This window comes from Dermacentor silvarum, unplaced genomic scaffold, assembly GCF_013339745.2.
Source record: "Dermacentor silvarum isolate Dsil-2018 unplaced genomic scaffold, BIME_Dsil_1.4 Seq2109, whole genome shotgun sequence".
Taxonomy (NCBI): Eukaryota; Metazoa; Arthropoda; class Arachnida; order Ixodida; family Ixodidae; genus Dermacentor; species Dermacentor silvarum.
The window spans coordinates 3,063-19,708 of NW_023605865.1; the positions used below are offsets into that span (position 1 = coordinate 3,063).

At 45.1% G+C, this 16,646-nt stretch overlaps 1 protein-coding gene across 1 annotated transcript; it reads left to right on the plus strand.

The window, feature by feature from the left end:
• Positions 1 to 517: 517 nt before the first annotated feature.
• On the plus strand, positions 518 to 16,330 carry LOC125941753 (uncharacterized; the record flags this gene model as incomplete). The annotated part of the gene is made up of 4 exons (XM_049659585.1): positions 518 to 653; positions 11,028 to 11,228; positions 14,214 to 14,495; positions 16,037 to 16,330. Coding segments are annotated over 4 exons (913 nt in total), but the record flags the coding sequence as incomplete, so codon positions are not given.
• Positions 16,331 to 16,646: the final 316 nt, after the last annotated feature.

Here is a 16,646-nt window from a genome sequence, read left to right on the forward strand (position 1 = left end):
GCTCTTCGCACCAGCACTGAAACGTCAATTGGTTCTGCTCCTCTGTTCTTTCAGCCAGCGCTCGTTTTTTTTTTTTTTTTTTTTTTTTTTTTTTTTTTTTTTTTTTTTTTTTTTTTACAGAAAACGGCCTCCTATATCGTGAAACGATCTTTCGTCTAACCTTGGACTACCAATGCGGTGCCTACATAACACTCTCACATAATAGAGCGACCAATACATAATCACATAACATAATCACAAACAATCACATAATAGAGAGCCCTGACACCAGGGCCCTGACATCTCTTGTTCGACCAGTGATGATAACCTCAAGTAACCACGTTTCCGTGATGTCTTGCATCGCTTAACATAATAAAGCGATATACGTTGTCGCACAGTGCATATGGTCTAGCTTTTTGTTTGTATTTTTAGTGCTACCTTTTGTCTCAGCATCTTTAGACCGTTGAGAAGTTGCATCTATCATCACTGGACTTCGTATTATTTAATGATTATGTTCCCTATGGCGTCGTTTGCGCAGAGTCCGTGAGCGGGACGACAGCAGCTACGCCCTGTGCCTCAGCCACGGTGGCTCGGTGAAGCACTACAAGGTGGACGTGACACCTAGCGGCGAGTTCGCCATCCAGGACGGGCAGCGCTTCCCCAGCATCATGTCGGTACGCCAACTTATTCATATAATTCGTACCACCAAACCCGCATTGCTTGCTAGGCCGGCAACATATCTTGCAATCGGCATATATTTTACTATATCACTCGCTAGAAATCCGAAGTACCAAACTTTTTGATACCATTCAGTGGAAGTAAGATTGTATCTTTCATTCAGGCAACGTACAGCAGTTGTGAAGATTAGTAAATGAGTGATAGTCACACATATTTTTATTGACAACAACTTAGAATACTTGACAGCTTGGCACGTTGGTGAGAATTCATTGCCACGAATCCTGTTGTTTCGTTTGTGGTTCAATTTATCTATTTTGCCTTGTATGCTTTAGTGTTACGTGGCACTTTGTGTGGTAAGTATCGCTTTCAATTTAAGCCACTAGGAACTTCGCCATTGTTTGTACCTTTGTTGTCCTATTTGTAGCAAGGTTCACACCATTATATTTCAGGGGATTTGCTGCGATCACAAAATTGAATCTGGTGAGTGCTCAAGCTTGCATATCTGATAGGAGTACTGGAACCACTGCCAGTTCAGAAATGTTTTGTCCCTAAAATTGTCACCGGAACTCATAGGTATCCGGCTAGCCTTTGTTCCACATTGCGCGATAGCAGATTTGTAGAAACGTTGTACGCAGAACACAATTCCATTCCCTAAAGGTTTGAGGATTGGTATCAGAAAACTGCTGCTCTTTGCAGAATTTATTCTAATTGGACATGCTTGGATCAGAGACCTTCTGTACTTTTGGAATTGTGACATGTGCCCTAAAAGTAATCATTAGGAAGTCAATCAGCAGATGTTGACCAATCATACGGTTAAGCAGTTACGATCACGCTCATCAATGTCCGCTGCCGTTAATTATGCATTGTCTAAAGAAGACATTACAGTCGAACCCAGATACATTGAACTCACATATAACGAATTATTGTGTATAACGAACCACAGCAAAATCCCCTTGAAAATTTATGTATAAAGTGTTTATTTTATACATCGAATTACCTATATATAGAACATTTAGGGATCCCCTTCAGATTCAATATATCCGGATTCGACTGTACTACCTCCCCAGCCGTGCCTTACCAACAGTTCGTTTCTTTCTCGCTAGAGGACCTAACACACACAACAACGCACACTATACGTACACTACAGTTCCAATCACTTTTTCACTCAACCAATTAGTGATGCCACTTTATCTTAGTAGCTCGCTATATAGCCAACATTTCCATGGTTTTACAAGTAAGTAAATAAAAGTATGTTTAGTTTGGCCTGCCCGACATCTTATATTTCTCGGAATTTCATTCAACAATCGTAACATAATGAAATACTGACACGCAGCCGACCAGATTCCTTTGCCTTCGAGATTTCAGTGCCCTTGCTTGCGCCTTTTCATGAGTTATAAATGACGTTTTTGTTTGATTTTTCCCGCAATTGCACATACCACACAAAAGAAACTTCGAATAAGCTAGCACGAACCAGCACAAACATTTCCCGGGCACTTATCACACACAGCATGCCTTAGAGAAAACGACTTCACAAAAAAGTGAAAGCAAGCAATTGATATGGCAAATGAAAGCTCTGGGTGTGTTCTTGCGTGCCTACATTGCAGAAGCAGCAACTTTTTTTATACTTAACAATTCAGGAGTTTGACGTGTGAAAACAAAATCTCATTGTGAGTCACGCCCTAGTCGAGGACTCCTGATTACCTTTGACCTCACGATGCCCTTTACCGTACACCCAACGCGCGATAAACGAGCGTTTTTGCATTCTGCTACCGTCGTAACGGGGTCGCCGGGATCAAACTCAGGACCTCGACCTCCGCAGTCCTACGCCGTAGCCATTGAGCTACCTCTTTGAGCTGGCATCTTTTAAACAATTGCGTGAGTTAAAATGGGACTACAACTATAGTGAAATTTCATAGAATGTCATTTTGTTTCTCCAAAAATAATGAAACTGGTGCTCCATCATTCCTTCTGGGCTCCTCCACACTTTCGAAGGTGACTGGGTAAGACTTCTGCAAAAAACTAACATTCTCCTCTCCCAAGTCTATTCTTCTTGCGGCTACGAATACAAGGACGCCTAGACAATTGAAGCTTTGCTCGCTACCATCTATCCGGTGACGTGGTCTTAATTGCGCTTCGAAATTGAAATATATGCGCAGCGCACTCTCCATCCATACTTTCGTATTACCTCCTCTATTGGCCTATTCTGTACTCTGGGGTGGGTGGATAAGACTCCTGCAATGAATAGACATACTCTTAATTCGTTACTTTTGCGTAGCTATAAACACGAGGAGGCCTTGAGGATACACGTATGCATACCGGAGAAAAATGGTGCACGCATGCCGAGAATGCCGTTTCTAATGCCAAGAAATGTAATTCTTGTTCCTCGAACGCCGACAGCAAACAAAAAGAACGAACATGAAGAACACAGCCCTTGGGAGCAATAGAGCTCCTCGGGCCACCTTTACCATTTTTAGCGTGTTCGACTGCCTCATTCTTCGTCCCCATCTCCGTCCGGGGCATTTGAACCAAACGGCCTCGCCGGCGTCTGGAAACAATTTCGGCGGGAGCAACGGTTTTCCCTCGCTTCTCGTTTTCATGGCGCCGAGCATAAAATGAAAAATTCATTACCGCGGTGAAGAAGACTCAACATTTCATTCTGACTGCTGTTTTCTTGAGGCGCTTCGCTGTCGTTCCGCGGTGGGTACTAATGCTTGTATTTCTTTTGTCCCGGCGCATTGCCTTGCAACGTCGCCGGCCAGCTTCATTCAAAATGAATCTTCCTGCGCTGCGATATTAACCCCGACGAGGATAAACAGCTGCTGGGCCTGTGTTGCAGCGCGTAAATAAACGCCAGCTTTTGACTGGCCCGAGCAACGACCCAAGCCTCGGGGCAGGTGCGAGAATCAACGTCAGCGTTATCTCTCCCGGCCGAGCCCAGCGCTCAAACGAAAACCCGAGAAAGATGAACAAGGGAAAGAAACGGGCGGCTTATATTACTTCCTAAATTACGCTGTACGGACGGCAAAGAACGAACATTGGCAAAAGTATGAGCAAAGAATGTAATGTATTTGGAGAGAAGTTGTGCTCAGGAAGACAAGCAACACTCAAATCACAACGAATAAGCGGCGAATGCAGTCATTCGTTCGTCGAATCTGATATCACGGTTCAATCTCATCCGCTATTTATACGTTCCGGCCTATAGAGGTGATTCGCTGGTGATTGCGTACGTTCAAGTGTATACGACTCTATTCATGTCACGCGTGCGATGGGATTAGACAAGACTATTCGCTGCAGAATTAGCGCGATTTTCGAGAAATTTCGGATGCCCCTCTTGCGCGGAACGATAACTTGATGACAGTGACAACCAGCTGAAAAAAATTGCACCAGAACTCATCTGATGATGACTGTCGATAGTAATGCGAATCGGGCAATGTAGCGACATGCCATATTCCTGAAGTCGCGTTTATTTAACGCGTGTAGTAGTAATTCGGAGACTTTCGTTGCTTCAGCTATATGCCACCTATTCCGATGTCGTCTCACTTTTCTATGGAATTGTCTTGCCAAGGTCATCTATGAGCACGAAGGCTTCATGACGTCACTGACGTCACTGCGACGGCGTCATGAAGTCGTCGCAGTGATGACTTCATGCAGTGACGACTGACGATTGTATGAGGAAGAAGGATTGATATCTATGGAACGTCAAAAATATATAACAACGACGACATGACGACATTGAGAGGACATTACTGAAGTGATTTCAGTGACAAGACGACAACGTGACGACTATGGCGTGAAGACGACTGTGTTACGACGATGACATGATGACGACGGCATGACGGGAGTCGGATGTCAAAGCTGGAATCGCGACGATGCAATGACCGCGACGACCTGACGACCATAAACAATTTACCTAGTGGCCCAAGCTATTAGACGACTTGAACCACTGGGTCGGAGTAGAAGGCGTGACGACTACAGCATGACGAGATTCGCATCACGAAGCTCGAACGACCACGATTGAACTACCCCGACGGAATCAGCATGGCGGTGTCACAACGAATGCATGACGCACCCGGCTAGTCCCACGTCGGGACCGGCAGGTCTAGCCCACCGGCCCGGCCGCGGGCACGCCGGAAAGCCAGGATTTGCTTGTCTAGAGTAGGGCTACGCAGAAGCGAGTCCCACCCCTGCTTGCTGATCTTGGGGTATCTCGACCCGCACTCCCAGAGCATGTATGCTAGAGTGGAGTTCTGCCCGCAGGACGGGCAGGCGTCGTCGCTATACACGTTAGAGTAAACTTCGTTTAGAACGGCCGCACACGGCAAACAATGCTATTCGCATTAAAATGGTCACCCGTTTAAAGTAAAACAACGCACATGCACATGTAGGGCCTCTTTTCTTTCTCGTGGCCAGCAGTTTGTTTTTCTTTTTTTATATTTATATCGCATTTCTTTACATACCTTCATTTCTTTATTTTTTTGCAGTAACAGCTGCATATGCAGAGCTGGACCTCGATAACGCATTCATACCATGGCAGAATCCCTCACTATTATGATCAGCCATATTTGCATGAATTGCAGGGGATGGGGAGTATTCTGTAAGTGTCCACTTAGTAGACATGTCCATTTTGCCTTCTGATGAATTTCTGGTTGGCTTGGTTGGGTTATACATGAGAAGACAAGCATCTCCATCCAATCAGCACTTCAGCAGCAGACGAAATGGCCATGTCCACTAGGTCAGCACATTCAGAATACCCCACCAGCATGAAACCCTCACGGAGCATCACAGAAATAGGTCTGCCTGGCATCAGCAGTCTGGGTATCATTCTTGCAAATTCCCCAATCGTCCTACACGACATAACCTTGCGCCGACCTAGACTACCGTTCTCTTGCATCGGCACGAAATCTGTTACTTTTAACTGATTAGCTTTACTTCTGGTCTCAATTCGATTATCAGCAACACCCGTATTTTTTTCTTTAATATATCCTTCTCACACCCAGTGTCCACACCTATGGACACAGAGTGTGGTCTCCTATGAACACCATATATACAGGGTGTTTCAGCGAACACTTTCAAAATTTATTTAAGGTTGCCTCTGGCAGATAACCCAATTCTAGTTAATGAGCTGGTCTACTCGAAGAGGCGGACATCACTTGCACAAAAAAATTGAAATGCATTATCCATGAATTAACAAAAATTAACTAATTAAGTTTTTAAATAATTACTTGATGGCCCATGTTGCAATTTACAAATTGTAGCCATGGAGTTCACGATGCTGATCCACTTAAAATTAATTCTCAGGATGACGCCAGTTCCGAGATATTAATTCCCGAACTTTGCGGAGAAATGCATTGGCGTTACAGTTAATTTTGAGCTTCAATGCATGAAGTGACGTTTTCTTAAGAACCTAACTGGAACGCCAATGCATTTCTCCGCAAAGTTCTGGAATTAATATCTCGAAACTGGTGTCATCCCGAGAATTAGTTCCAAGTGGACCCGCCTTGCGAACTTGCAAGGCAATATGGGTCATCATAAAATTAGTTAAAAACTTAATTAGTCAATTTCTGTTAATTATTTGATTATGCATTTCAATTTTTTGCGCAAGTAATGTCCGCCTCTCTGAGTAGACCAGCTCATCAACTAGAATCTGCCACAGGCAACCGTTAAGAATTTTTGGAAGTGTTCGCTGAAACACCCTGTATATATATGGCTGGCATCTGGTGTAGTTGGTACTATTGGTTGGCAGTCAGGTCAGTGAAACCCAAGGTAGCTCAGCCACCGTTCGCGAAGCCGTGTCCAGACGTGTGCGGGCGTGCAGAGGGGCTGTAAGTAGTGCAGCGACGCTCTCACGGATGTACTGGAACAACATAGGAACGAGGAATTGTGCGTAAACTTTGGAGAACGCCAATGGAAGGTCACGACATGCTGCGCCAGGTGTATGGAAACAGTGTTTTATCGAAAAAAGCCGGCAGATCTCACGCCCTGTGGGAATCGATGTTATGCGAAGCAGTGTGCGGGGAGCCTACCATGTTAACGAAACGACCATGAGAGCACCAAGATGTAGGCGGCTCTTTCATAACCTACATGACACGCATCTCATGACATTCATGTCATGAGTCATCAGGAGTCCCTCTAGCCACACCTAAGAGACCTTAAGGCGAAATCCTTAGTCATGTTCATGACTATGACTTCGACCATCAACGCTTAGCCTTTTCCTTCACTCAGTACCACATCCGAACTCATTCCATTGGTTCTCGAGTGTTAATATTTTTTCGGTGAGTCATTCTCATTTTTGGTGAGTCCTGGTCATGACTATGATTTCTACCACAATCGTTTAGTGTTTCGTTTACTTAGTGCCCACGTTCAAAACCATTTCAGTGGTTTTTGAGTATTAATCTTTTTTCGCCGAGTCATGGTCATTTTTGCTGAGGCATGCCCATGATTATGGCTTCTACCATTATGCTTTAGTGTTTCCTTCACTTAGTGCCCTTGTCCGAACCTATTCCAGTGGTTATTAAGTGTGAATCTTTTTTTCGCTTACTCATTGTCATTTTTTTCTGAGTCATGCTCATGACTATGACTCCTACCACGATCTCTTAGTGTTTCTTTCCCTTAGTAGCCACGTCCGAACCCATTTCAGTGGTTTTTGAGTGTTATTTTTTGTGCTGAGTCATTGTCATTTTGCTGAGTGACTTCTACCATGATCCTTTAGTGTTTCCTTCACTTATTACCAACGTCGGAACCCATTTCAGTGGCTTTTGAGTGTTAATATTTTCTCGCTGAGTCATTGTCATTTTTGCTGAGTCAGGCTCATGACTATTACTTCTACCAGCGTCCTTTAGTGTTTCCTTCTCATAGTACCGACGTCCGAACCCATTTCAGTGTTTTTGAGCATTAATGTTTTTTTTTCGCTGAGTCATTGTCATTTTTGCTCAGTCATGGTAATGACTATGACTTCCACCAACATCCCTTCGTGTTTTATTCACTTAGTATCCACGTCAGAACCCGTTTCAGAGACTTTTGAGTGTTAATCTTTTTTCGCTTAGTCATTGTAATTTATGCTGAGTCACGCTCATGACTATGACTTCTACCAGCATCCTGTAGTGTTTCCTTCACTTAGTACCCACGTCCGAACCCATTTCAGTGGTTTTTGAGTGTTAATATTTTTCGCGGAGTCATTGTCATGATCTACATAACACGCATGTCATGATATTTATGTCATGACCTATCACTTAGGTTCGTCAGACACTCCTGTCATACTATGCCAATTTTGGTACCTACCAAGTTACCGAAACGACCATGAGAGCACCATGACGTAGGCGGCTATTTCATGACCTACATGACACGCAAGTCATGATATTCATGTCACTACTAGAGACCAGATTTTAGGCAAATGCCTTGCTTGTTCCTTGCACTCTTATCACCCCACTTTGATATATGAGCATGAATTAGAGGTTAAGGAGGGCCTCTATAGTGTTTCTATAGTGCCTATAAATGCCCATTTTGGCGTTTGTGCCTAACTGACTATAAAAGCCTATAAATGCCTATTTTAAAAAGATTTAGCCTCAAGTTTCGCTTTCGAGTTAAGTTAGAGATCGTTATGTTACCGGGCAACGTTGTTCGGAACTCTATGGGGTTCAACCAAGTCCTCTAGTTCAACCAACTCCCGAAAAACAACCGCTAGCAGCAGTGAAATGGGACGCGCCGGCCTGTATACGCCGCCGCGCTGACATGGCGCGAGCGGTTGGCGAATGCGAAACCGCGGAGTGCCGTCAGGGGAAAGGAGAGTGAAGAGCAAAAGAAGAAAGAAAAATGTGATGTGCACGCGGCTTTTGTTTTGTTTGTAATTTACTTTGTAAGGTATTCACCGCCATCGAGCGTTCCTTCTCAGCGTACAAGATGCCAAGTGACACGAGGGACAATATTGAATCCAAAAATCTGGAGATGGTGGTAGTTTGCTATTGTTTCCACTATCTTCACAGTCATTCTTAGACTACGTTCCGCGTGCTCTTCAAATAGATTTCTTCAAACATGCGCACTTCAAATGGGCGCAAGTGTATTTCGCAGTGTTGGGACGTGTTGCCTGTACAATTCGGAGAATGACATTGTATATGAGAAAATTGCCAGAGTTGTACCTAAGAGTCCTAATGTAAGAACATGTTAATTCCTTAATAAATGGTAGTCTCTCTTGCACTTATTTTCGGTCTGTTTTTGTTGTGTCTTAATTTAATTGCGTCAGGCAGACATAAAGTATCGCTTTTTTTAATCAGTATTCCCAACTTTCAAGTATTATTTTTCATGCCTGTTTCACTATATGCGACGCTCGAGTACAGTGGCCATTGAACATGAATTTGAGCAGTGAGAATGAAGCCAACTGATCGTCATTGGTCCAGCTGTTTTATGAGACAATTGCACGGCTATGTTCAACTGTTGGCGCCTTTGTGCCATCATAGACAATAACATTCCTTGTTTTCCTATGGTAGATATAGGCCGCGCACGTCTTCGTTTGAAATGATATGTCTTTATGTAAAAATTTATTGTGCCTATATTTACGACGTTGGATGCCTAAAACGTTGTTTTGTCTGCCTATTTTTGGCGCCTAAAACGCGCTTTTTTAATGCCTAAAGATCCGGCCTCTAGTCATTACATATCATTTATGCTCGTCATATGCTCTTGTCATAGTATGACAATTTTGGTACATACCATGCTAACGAAACGACCATTAGAGCACAAAGACGTAGGCGGCTAGATAGATAGATAGATAGATAGATAGATAGATAGATAGATAGATAGATAGATAGATAGATAGATAGATAGATAGATAGATAGATAGATAGATAGATAGATAGATAGATAGATAGATAGATAGATAGATAGATAGATAGATAGATAGAATAGATAGATAGATAGATAGATAGATAGATAGATAGATAGATAGATAGATAGATAGATAGATAGATAGATAGATAGATAGATAGATAGATAGATAGATAGATAGATAGATAGATAGATAGATACTGTCATAGTAGGAAATGTTGGCCAAGTAATGCTTCGCATTTAAAAGTGTGGTACAAGCGCTTCGGTGACAGTTGAGAGAACGTGCAAGACGTGCAACGGCCAGATAAGCTAGTGAGGTCGTTCCCCGACGAAAACACCGAGAAAATTCGCCAACTCTTTATTGAAGATCGTTTACTGACGGCTAGAATGATGCCGGAGGCCACCGGAGTGTCGTATGGGACTGCTTGCGCTATTGTAATACCGTCTTTTCTGCAAATCAATCATAAAATCAATCATTCACCATATTTATTGATCACAGGCTGCATTTACAAGCAGAATGTCGCAGTTATCATGCATCGGGCGAAAAAAGAAAAAGCATGGGGTTTTCGGTGAGTCCTTACGTAAATTACGATATTCTAGTTGACATTGAGAGAAAAAAATAGGCCTGGGAAGGCCGTGTAATACGTAGGATGGATAACCGGTGGACCATTAGAGTTACAGAATGGCTACCAAGAAAAGGGAAGCGCAGTCGAGGACGGCATAAAACTAGGTGGGGTGATGACAATAGGAAATTTGCAGGCGCAAATTCGAATCAGCTAGCGCAAGACAGGGGTAATTGGGGATCGCAGGGAGAGGCCTTCGTCCTGCAGTGGACATAAATATAGGCTGATGATGTATATATATATATATATATATATATATATATATATATATGGGTGTGTGTGTGTGTGTGTGTGTGTGTGTGTGTGTGTGTGTGTGTGTGTGTGTGTGTGTGTGTGTGTTTAAAGAGAATAGAGCACATAAAGGAAAAGCATAAAGAGCTAAACGAATTTGTCATAGCATTGTCTGTGCGACGGCTATATCTTTCTGGTGCTACATTTCTCTCGGAAGCAAAAGTACCTATTCCATACTGAAGGGCGCATCCTCAATAAACAGTGAGTGAGCACATGTGTTGTACCGAAGCTTCACATTTAAAATTCCAACTACGTGGTTTTGTGTTGCCGTCTAGAGTCCACTGTAGGTAATGTTAGCGTTTTACATAGGGAAATCCTTGCATGCATATGATTGGATTTATTAACTTTCCTACGCTGCAGCGTTTGTCATTGATTATGTCAAGATTCGGAGAAAGAACGTTAGGAAACCTATGTATCATATATTGGGAAAACTGGGAAAAAGCGAGTCACTGCGTTAGGTAAATTGCCGCGTTTAAGTCAAGGACACTGACTAATCTACTCTAATTTCGATTGGTTTAATTTATTATAAAAGCAAGTTAAAGAAAGGATCGATCAACAGTTTTGTTGCAATCATGATCCTAGCGCCTTAAGGCGGGGAAGGGACCACTTTGAGTTCATTCGGTGTACTTGGGCTCTCTGCAGCTGATCAGCCACTACACCCTGTTCAGCGACGGTCTCTGGTGCCCTCTGACCGAGGCGTGTGTGCGCCCCGACTGCCACCTGGCGGCCAAGCCGACGACCACTGCCAGCCGAGCGGAGCAACGGCGAAGCTTCGCGGCTACAACCACCACCACTGCACGCACAGGCATCCTCAACCGGCTCGTCGCGAGCATCACGCCGCAGGTGAGCGGCCCTGAAGTGACCGATTGTCCCACTGACCTCTTCATGGGTTGCGAAAAAATTGGTATGCCCCATGGAAGTGAGAACACGGTAAATGAATACTCCTAGTTGACCGACTGTTTCGTTGCTCGATTGGTTCAGTCATTCGGTCGTTCATCGATTCATTCCTTCATTCATTAGTGTTTTTTTTTATTGAAGAGCAAGAAGAAGATGTAGTTATCTTGTAATGGTAGCTGGTTAGTCAGAACTATACAGAGTGGCAGACATTGAAACCACAGAGAAATCATAAGCGAGGTTAAGTTTTTCGTTCATCTGAAATGCAGAAATAATGGCTTAAAGGGTGTTGAAAATGGACGAAAAGATAATTTGTCGCAAATGGGTCACGAAGCCCCATCTTAGGCATTGAGAGGGTGGTGCTTTACGAATTAAGCCAATACTTAAGCTACACACCCCTGCCTATTTTTCTCAGACAATGAATAATTGTAACTGTTTCTCATTTTCGCATGGCAGTAACAAAAAGACTAATGAAAGGTAAGACGAAACGTCACAACTTCAGAAAATGAAGCACGCAGAGAGCTACTAAGGGTAAGCGAAGTGAAGGTGTGGTCTGGGATAAACGGTCTCACGAAAATACAGAAAGTGAGGGTAAGCGCGGCTGCGCACTATACGTCGAGTCACAAAAAGTTCAAAAGGCGTGTGAGGTTTTGATGTGGCCCTAGCAGGCGTGAAGGTGCAGAAATCAGTATCATAAACAGATGTGATAATACGCACATAAAGACACATTATGATGGTGGTTGACACCACGTACAGAGGATGCTACCTTATCCGCAGTGCCCCCCCCCCCCCCAAAAAAAAAAATGTTGTGATTAACGGCACGGTAAATTGTGTCTCTCATGTGACTCACATTGTTTGACAAACAACAGTGCAGTAGGCAACAAGTATGTCGATGCTCGACATGACGAAGTGAGTCAATGAGAGTTACTTAGTTCAGCAATACTTGGCGAGTATTTGTGAGTACTTCATCTGCTGATTAGTTGGCAAATATTTGACGCATTTGATTGTCGCCTCCTAGGACGAATCATTGGGTACCGCAAGATTTCCTGAGCCAGAGACAGGGGGAGTGATTCATCGTCCCGGCAGATCGGCAGCACTAGTGCACTGCTAATCGAATACCCGTGGTATTTGCAAGTTAATAAAACTGAACTTTCTTTATCTGGATTATATCGAGCATCTGCAGACAAGTGTAGCGCACAGACGCTAATCCTCTTCACCGTGGTCGTCCTCCAGTTGCTGCGAAAGGTCCCTCGAAAAAAGTGAAGTCCGGGGCAGCGGCAGGTAACGTCAGCGGTGCACCATGTTTCAAAAAGTTACTACGATATCAGCCAGATGTCAGACTTGAGCCTTTCTCTGTATCACTGAGATCGAGGAATCGGAGAAGCTGGTATGGCGAGCTCTGTTGAAGAACATTCTCGTTTCAGGAAGCGAATCAGTGTGGCTTAGTCTTAAGAGCGCTATCTCGGTTTCACGAAGGTGATTAAATGCTTACCGAGGCTTTGGTCTCTAATCATGAACTTCATAAACGCCAACGAAAGCATCGCTTAAACAGGTTCCCCCAGTGCGTAAGTCCGCAGTTTTCGAATGTGAAACATTTCTTGGCAAACATTTGCCACTTTGACAGTATCTATCTATCTATCTATCTATCTATCTATCTATCTATCTATCTATCTATCTATCTATCTATCTATCTATCTATCTATCTATCTATCTGTCTGTCTATCTCGCCGCCTACGTCTTAGTGCTCTCATGGCCGTTTCGTTAACTTGGTAGGCGCCAAAGCTGGCATAGTATGAGAAGAGTGTATAAATAACATAAATGATAGGTCACGACATGAATATCATGACATGTGTGTCATCTAGGTCATGAAACAGCCGCCTCCGTCTTGGTGCTCTAATGGTCGTTTCGTTACCATAGTGTGCACCAAAATTGGCATACTATGACAAGAGTGTATGACGAACTTAAATGATACGTCATGACATGAATGTCATGATATGCGTATTATGTAGCTTATGAAACAGCCGCCCAAAATGACAATGACTCAGCCGAAAAAGATTAACAATCAAAAACCAGTGGAATGGGTTCGTGCGTCGGCACGAAGTGAAGGAAACACTAAAGGATGGTGGTGTCATTGTCATTTTTGCTGAGTCATGACCATGACTCAGCAAAAATGACAATGACTCAGCGAAAAAAGATTAACACTCAAAAACCAATGCAATGGGTTCGGATGTGGTACTAAGTGAAATAAATGGCTAAATGTTCACGGCCGAAATCATAGTCATGAGCATAACTAAGGCTTTCGCCTTAACGTCTACGCCGAAGGTCTCTTCGGCGTAGTTAAATGGACTCCCGAAGACTCATGACATGAATGTCATGACGTGCGTGTCATGTAGGCCATGAAACAGCCGCCTACGTCTTGGTTCTCTCACGGTCGTTTCGTTAACTTGGTAGGCTGTACCCACACACTGCTTCGCATAACATCGATTCCCACAGGGCGTAGGATCTGCCGGCTTTTTTTTTTTTCCAGCTCTAGTTGAAGCGTACTTTTGTTGTGGAATCTTCTTGAACCGTTGGCACTGGGTAAGACCCAAACTGCAGTCGTTTTCTTAGTTCGCGAACTTTTAGAAGCCAAGAGAAAGACGTATAGAGATTATGAGAATCAAAGATTTAACCATCCGTGCGACTGGTTGGCTAACGTACGAGAATAAAAAAAGGAAAAGTGAAATAGAATAAATTGTAGGGCAATGATAAACGAAGAGTAACTTCAAAAGTACAGCACATTGAATAGGTATCCACAAAGTTTCGTAGACTCACGAAGCACAGCAGCCCAGTAAACGTTCTACCTAAATGTCTTTGGCATCGGTGCCAACGACACCGGTGCCAACTGTCTACTGAGCCGGTGGCAGCCTGACTCTCACCGCCCTGTTCGCGCAGCAGGCAATGGAGCGATCGCGGACCATGCCTCGGCTTCGGGCACCTTCGCGGCTCTCCTGCTCGTCGCCGCCCCCGCAGCAACCGCACCATCACCACCATCACCTGCCGGCGGCCTCCACCGGGGCCACCATCGGCTGCCACCACTCCCCGTCGGGCGCACACACGTCGTCGGGCGGAGGCCGGCGCTCGGCCACGGGCAGCCGGCTGCACAAGGCTTCCAGCTTCGACCACCTGCTACCGGGGTTCATCAGCTACCTGTTCTCGGGAGACGGAGACCGAAAGGCGAGTATCGCGAAGTCCGGGGGTGTGTGCTTGTGGGCGAAGCTAGTGGCCTCAGGGAGAGAGAGAGAGAGAAGACAGAGAGAGAGAGAAGACACTTTATTTATAGAATAAAAGGAGTCAAAGCAGTCCTCAGCCTTGCTGGCTTTATTCTTGGCCTGATCAATTCCGACAGGCAAACTTGGTCCAGGTTGGTGGTGGCTTGAGTTAGCCAATGAGGCATGGTTTTGCAAGAAGAGAATAAAGTGGGTTTGCGGAAGCGGTGGTGGTGGGCATTGTTATTATTGCGTTATGGTATCCGCCGCGCCGCTGAGAAGGAAGGGGTGGGTGGGGAGGGAAGGAGGGGCTCCTGGGCCAGTAGTATACGGAGCTCATGAGAGTGGCATGTTGGGCTAGTTGGTACATGGTTATACTTGGAGAATGCCAGCAAACTTGAAAGTAGAAAAAATCGAGAAGCTAAGTTTGGAAGGATCAGACACCTTCCTGTCGCTTTGTCTATGTCTGCTTCTCGATTTTTCTACTTTAAAGTTTGCGGGCATTCTCCAAGTATACGGAGCCGCTGTATGCGTGCCGGTGTGTTTTGTTTGGGCTTGTCATATTATAGTGTTCTGTTTACGTGCTAAGTTTGAGTGTAGCTGTGGAAAAAATTTTCTCTTTGTTCTGCAGGGATCTTGTTCTGGGGAATTTTCCGTCCTTCCACCTTCTGAGTTTAGCGCGAGCATGCTGGGAATTTAGCATAATGTGTACAAGGCGAGCTGATTAGTCCGTATCTTTCCTAGCAGTCCCGCGTGGTCAGGTATCCAAATGATTTCTGCTAGTTTGTATAGAAGGCACTTCGCGGCTTGTCACCCTCCCCTCACCCAGGTTTACAGCGATAGATAGCGTATTTGCGTTAGTGTAACGGCCGCATTAGAAACTTAGCTTAGGCAGGCACAAAACAAAAAAGATACAACAATACAGCGTTAGTTCCGTTGAACTCAGAACAAAAACGCGGATATGCGCAAGGAAAGGCAGTGATGAGATTTTCCTTCCATTAACAAATTACCGATTAAACTGGGAATCACCATCAGCGCCATCATCGTCTGCATTATCTTCATGACCATCGGGCTATTAGTTCCACTGCAGGACAAAGGCCTCTCCCAGCGATCTCCAATAGCCCCCCCCCCCCCCCCTCCCCGTCTTGCGCCAGCTGATCCAATCTTCGGCTTACAGCTGTTCTAATTTCATCACACTACCTAGTTTCCTGTCGTCTACGGCGGCACTTCGCTCCTCCTGGCACTAATGCCTTAACTTTAGTGAACGGCTGCTTGTCGGCCCCACGCATTTACAACGACCGCAAAACTCCGCTTATTCTTCCTAATCTCAATTGGGATATCGGCTACCCCCGTTTGCTCGCTTATTCACAGCGCAGTCCTCCAGTCTCTTAATGTTACGCCTAACATTTTTTATTCCAACGCCTGTCGCGCGCTCTAATTAACCTCCAAGTTTCGGCCCCATTGCGTTACGATCTGTTAGTAGCAACGTAAGTGTTGTGGGCATTGCAGACTCTGCGCCGCAAGAGCTCGGGCGGCAAGCGACTGCCGGAGATGGAGCAGACCCTGCCGCGTCGAGTGCCCTCGGTGCCGTCCGAGTACTCGTGCGAGCGCCCCGTGCCGGCGCCTCGCCACTCGCTGGCGCGCAGGGACTACCAGGAGGACCCGGTTTACGCGAACCGGCAGGCGCTGCTGCGGCGCGCTGCCGCCGCTGCAGCAGCTGCTGCTGCGTCCGCCGAGTCCGGACCGGCGGCGCCCGTCTCGGACGAGGCGCCCCTCGTGGAAGAGAAGCCCACCCAAGAAGAGGTGAGTGGCAGAGGGAGAGGCAGGGAAAGAGAGAGAAGTCAAAAGGGAAAGGCAGGAAGGTTAACCAGGCTCAGCCCGGTAGGCTACCCTGCACTGGGGAAGGAGGGAAAGGGATGGAAAGAGGGGAAGGAAGAGAGATGTTCACACCATGAACATTTACATGGTCAAGCGTTCATCGCTGAGGTATAATCACAGACGGTCATACAGCCTGGTGCATTTCAAAAAACGCATCAGCGCCTTTCTAGACTTGCAGATATCATACGTACGACGCTGTCCCCAGATTTTATCTCTGTCTGAGGTCTGTTGTCTAAGTGCC